Here is a 4,605-nt window from a genome sequence, read left to right on the forward strand (position 1 = left end):
GAGCCAGAGGCGTGATATATGAGGGTTTGGAAACAGGATATTGATTCAGATCTTCGAGAGCTAGAGGCCGACATAGCAGGGTTTGACAATGGAAGGTGCAACAAAGGGTTCGAGAGCTGGAGACAGAGGGAATGAATGGTTTAATTAATAATGTCTTATGTTTTTAATTTGTATTTGGTATTTGGTATTTGTCTTTTATTTTGTTTTCCTTTTTAATTTTTAATTATTAATAATTTTAATTTAATAATAATAATTAAACTTTAATAATAATAATTAAATCTTAATAATAATAATAATAATAAATATTTATATTTATTTATTGTTAAATTTTATATTTAATTTAGCTAAGACGTAGTGTAATGAAGGGACAAACTTGCGCATAAACTTTGGTTTTGTCAGGACAATGAGACTACTACAACCATGGAATAAGTCCAATTTCCTCCCAATAGAAGGTTGTAATTGAATGGTGAATCCACAACCTCTACTTCTACATTGATAGATTTTCCTCCTAACTCAAAGGGAAACAATGAGATGACTCCATTTGGATGAAATGAATGGCTATCAAACGCCTAGAGCATGGTGCATGAGGAAACCAAATACAAACAACACAAATTTTTCCAATAAGATAAAGACATGACACAAATTGAGGCTCCTTCATCATCCACACAACAATAAATGTTTATTAGAATAAATCTTAGGTCTTTCTTGGTTCAATTCAAATGAACTGTGATGGATATGTCGAAGTCACTAATTGCATTCAACAATGCCTTCCTTTGTAAAAGGAAATTTTGGAGGACTTCTTCAAAATACACGTGGGACACATGGAATAGGGTCAACATGTGGCTTCTCTATGTGGAGAGGGAACTAATTTGTGAAGTCAATGGATTATTTGTAATAGGAATATTTCCTAATGCATCATAATTGCAAGCTTGAGTTTCTGAATTAGTGTCTTTATCACATAAATAAACAAATGTATTTTAGGTAGAACTCCCATTTTGAGAGATTTCCCCATTCCCCCTTGCGGGGGTGGGATATTAGCTACCACAAGCTGTTGTTAGAGTGGAGGAAACAATTTTTTTAGAATAGTAGGTTCATGTGATGTGGAACCTCGTTGAGCTAAGTACTTGTGTATGTCATCAATGAGTGGAAAATGGTGGGTGAGATGATCCGCTTCATGTATTTTAATGGTAAAATGGATCATCTTTTTATGACCAATATCTATAGTAGAAATAGGCATGTTTTATACAGTTTAGTGGAACTTCTGACCCAATCATACTTTTGGCTAGTTTTCAAAACCACTAAATGATACACATGATGTTCCACTCCAGTAATTAGTGCATAAATTTATGCAAACCATACAACAATTTCCAAGGAACCAATATTTACTTATTAAAATGTGGCAACTTATGCATTATTGATCAGAACTATGGGAAATATTTTGTGCTAATTTCCAATTCTAGGGGAAGGATACATCATATGTCAACCTACTTTGGCACATTCATAGTTCAAATGGAGCACTCATAGTGTCTAATCATAGGTTCCACAGTAGAGGACTCCATAGAACTATATGTTGCAAAAGTAAACCCCACAAAAGATAATATTGCATAGGAAAAAATACAAAGGGGTAGATCACAAAGGGATTTGGATGGTTAAAAAAATATAAAAGCTTTAGACAAGGAGAATAATAATTGCTTTTCAATATTAAGAACAATCGATAATCATTGAACCAACACATATGATCATTGTAGCTTAAAATTCACATCCAGGAGGGATATAGCCACCATGAATAGGTTAGTTATGAACCAAGAATAGGTCTCAAGGTCTAACATGGTAAGCACCCAATAACATGGATATTTTAGATGGATAATTTCATCTCCTTGACATTTATGTTATAATTTTATCATTTGTTTGTCAAATTATTTGTGTAAGTCGTATTTGAGTCTTCAAACCCTCCCATACTGTCAATGCATGTATCTACTATAACCATGTCGAATTTCAATGCATACAAGCACAAATTGATTTTTTTTTAACATCAGCCCCTTTCACAGGTCACTTTGTGTGGGGTCAATTAATTAAAGCATAATTTCAACTAATTGGTAAATGTTAAATGGTGGACATTTACCATGACCATATAATCCTCTAATTCTTAAGTAGGCCACTACATCACGTGAACCATTGATCAACAATACCCCAAAATTCAATACATGAGCACCATAAGACTAAAAACTCTCCAAGAGTATTAGGGCATATTAGTTCTTTACATTAAGTGAGGTTTCGATACTCATGTCTGCACAACAAATATTTTCTTTTGCAAAAGTTATTTTTTATGTTATAAGAACTTTCACTTCTACATCTCTAATGTAACATTAATGTAGCTCCAATATTCAATCCATGTGGTGCCAACACAATTGACAAGGTAACTACCCATGATTTTCCATGCCACCTCAACTATCGCTCATCAGTTCAATCAATGCCATGTCACAACCTAGAGGATAAACTCACCTAACCAAAGGATTGGCCGACTTTGACTAGGTCCATGCATGCCTTACCTCACTAAGATATAAGGAACATTGTAAAGATCATCTTCAATTGATACACATGAGGTCAATGATTAAATGTTGCACCTCTTTATCACTTGACCCCTTCTTATTTTGTATTAAATATGTAATATGAACAATTCTAAATGATTAAGAAATCAACCAATCAAATTAAAAGGCAAACAAGTATGATTTAAGTTATGGAGTAATCTAGCTTTTGAGAGCCCTAATTACACAAATGTGGACATAAGTTAAACTATTTTCTCTCTATTATAGTTTGACATTAAATATTACTTTAATTATTATTAACAACATGTGTGTAGGTTGATTACTAAATTAAATATATATAGGTGGTAGCCTATGAGGTTTGCATGTTGCGTCTAGCCTGCGACAGGTCCGCACTCCCGCGCCGCTTCCTGCTACTGCGAGAGAGCCGCGCCGCTTCCTGCTGCTGCATCTAGCCTGCGACAAGTCCGCACTCCCATGCCACTTCCTGCTACTGCGTCTTCCTGCGACAGGTCTGCTCTCTAGGCCCGCACCCATGGAGGTGCTGGGCACTCCCCTAGCGCCTATCCCTCCTCCTCCGATGTCCTCGTCTGCTGAGGCCTTCAATCGACTCTTGGCAGAGCTTCCAAAGAAGAAGAACTCTGAAGCTACGAAATTCGTCAAAAAATTGGATGATATACCTGAGATATCCCTTCCCCATGAAACCCCAATCCAGGTTGCATTGTCTTTGGCCGAACGAGCTCTCATCGGTCAGTTCACTAGGCTATGGCCATCCCCCAAAACCACTAAGAGTTGGGTCAGTAGAAACTGGGCACCGTTGATCAAAGAAAGCGTTACCTCTTACTTTTTGGGGAGAGGATTCTTCCTCTTCGAATTCACTTCAAAGGATGACAAAGATATGATCTTCCAGAACGGTCCCTACTTCATGGGCCCTCAGGGTTTGTACCTAAATAAATGGACTCCGGACTTTGATCCAGCAGTGGACGTGCCCAAAGCAGTCCCGGTGTGGGTTAGGCTCCCAAATCTCCCAGTTCATTGCTGGAATTGGGACTCCTTGATGCACATTGGAAATGCCCTTGGGAAATTCATAGACCGAGCAAACAATAAGGACCAATATGACTGCGCCAGAATCTGCGTAGAAGTAGATCTAGAGGTGGGGCTGCCAGAGGCCATCAAAATCAATGTCAGAAGCTCGAAGCATGCGCAAAAACTGGACTATGAGCAGCTGCCCTTCAAATGCCAGAAATGCCATGTCTATGGCCACTTCGCTAGAGGCTGCCCGTCCAACAATGAGGCTGTGCAGGGGAAGGAGGACGGCTGGAATCAAGTCAAGCGCTCCAAAACCTCTCATAAGACACAAAATTCGGGAGGCCCTTATGGCAAAGCTCCTCAATAGGTCGCTGCTCAGCAGATCCCACCCAAGCTTGTTCTAGAAAATAAGTTCGATCCTCTTAGCTCGCAGCCAGAGGACACCCAGGAGGTCGTGGAACAAAAGGAAGTGTCTCCAGATAAAGGTAACCTACCTATCTTTTCCAAGGATGCAAGTGTAGCAGAAAGATCAAAAGGAATCCCCATTTAAGTTGAGGAAGAGGACCAAGAGTCGGAAGACTCGGAGGAGGAAGGAGAAATAGGTGACTCCCAAGCCTCTATAAGGAGATCTGCAAGAGGCCGCAAGACAGATCGGGAGAAAAGAGAGCAGGAAACATACAAGGATAAGTTACAGGGCAGCCAACCAACTTTGGAGAAGTTGTTAGCAAAAAAGCCGAAGATGACGAGAAACCAGTCTCAAGGCTCCAAGGGAGCCCAACAGAGCAAAGGTAAATAATGAAAATAGTCTCCTGGAATTGTAGGGGTATGGGGAGAAAAATCAAGGAAGAGGCCATAAGAAACTTAATAAGAATAGAAGCCCTGGACATATTCCTTATCCAGGAGACAAAGATGGAGGACTCAGACTTCCTTCAAACAAGCAAAAAACTCTGGAGTAAAAGTAAAGCAAAAGCAGTCTCAGCCCGAGGAGCCTCTGGAGGGCTGGGCACTCTCTGGAATGATAGTAAGTTTTTGT

The 4,605-nt window shown here is 39.2% G+C and overlaps 1 protein-coding gene across 1 annotated transcript; it reads left to right on the forward strand.

The window, feature by feature from the left end:
- The first annotated feature begins 3,078 nt into the window (after positions 1–3,078).
- LOC149149472 (uncharacterized) lies at positions 3,079–3,939 on the forward strand. Its single transcript, XM_089442491.1, has one exon. It carries the CDS (start codon positions 3,079–3,081, stop codon positions 3,937–3,939), a length of 861 nt encoding a protein of 286 aa, XP_089298617.1.
- Positions 3,940–4,605: the final 666 nt, after the last annotated feature.

This window comes from Pinus tabuliformis, chromosome 9, assembly GCF_031772625.1.
Source record: "Pinus tabuliformis cultivar Carrire ecotype Pingquan chromosome 9, CPIR1, whole genome shotgun sequence".
In the NCBI taxonomy this organism is placed as follows: domain Eukaryota; kingdom Viridiplantae; phylum Streptophyta; class Pinopsida; order Pinales; family Pinaceae; genus Pinus; species Pinus tabuliformis.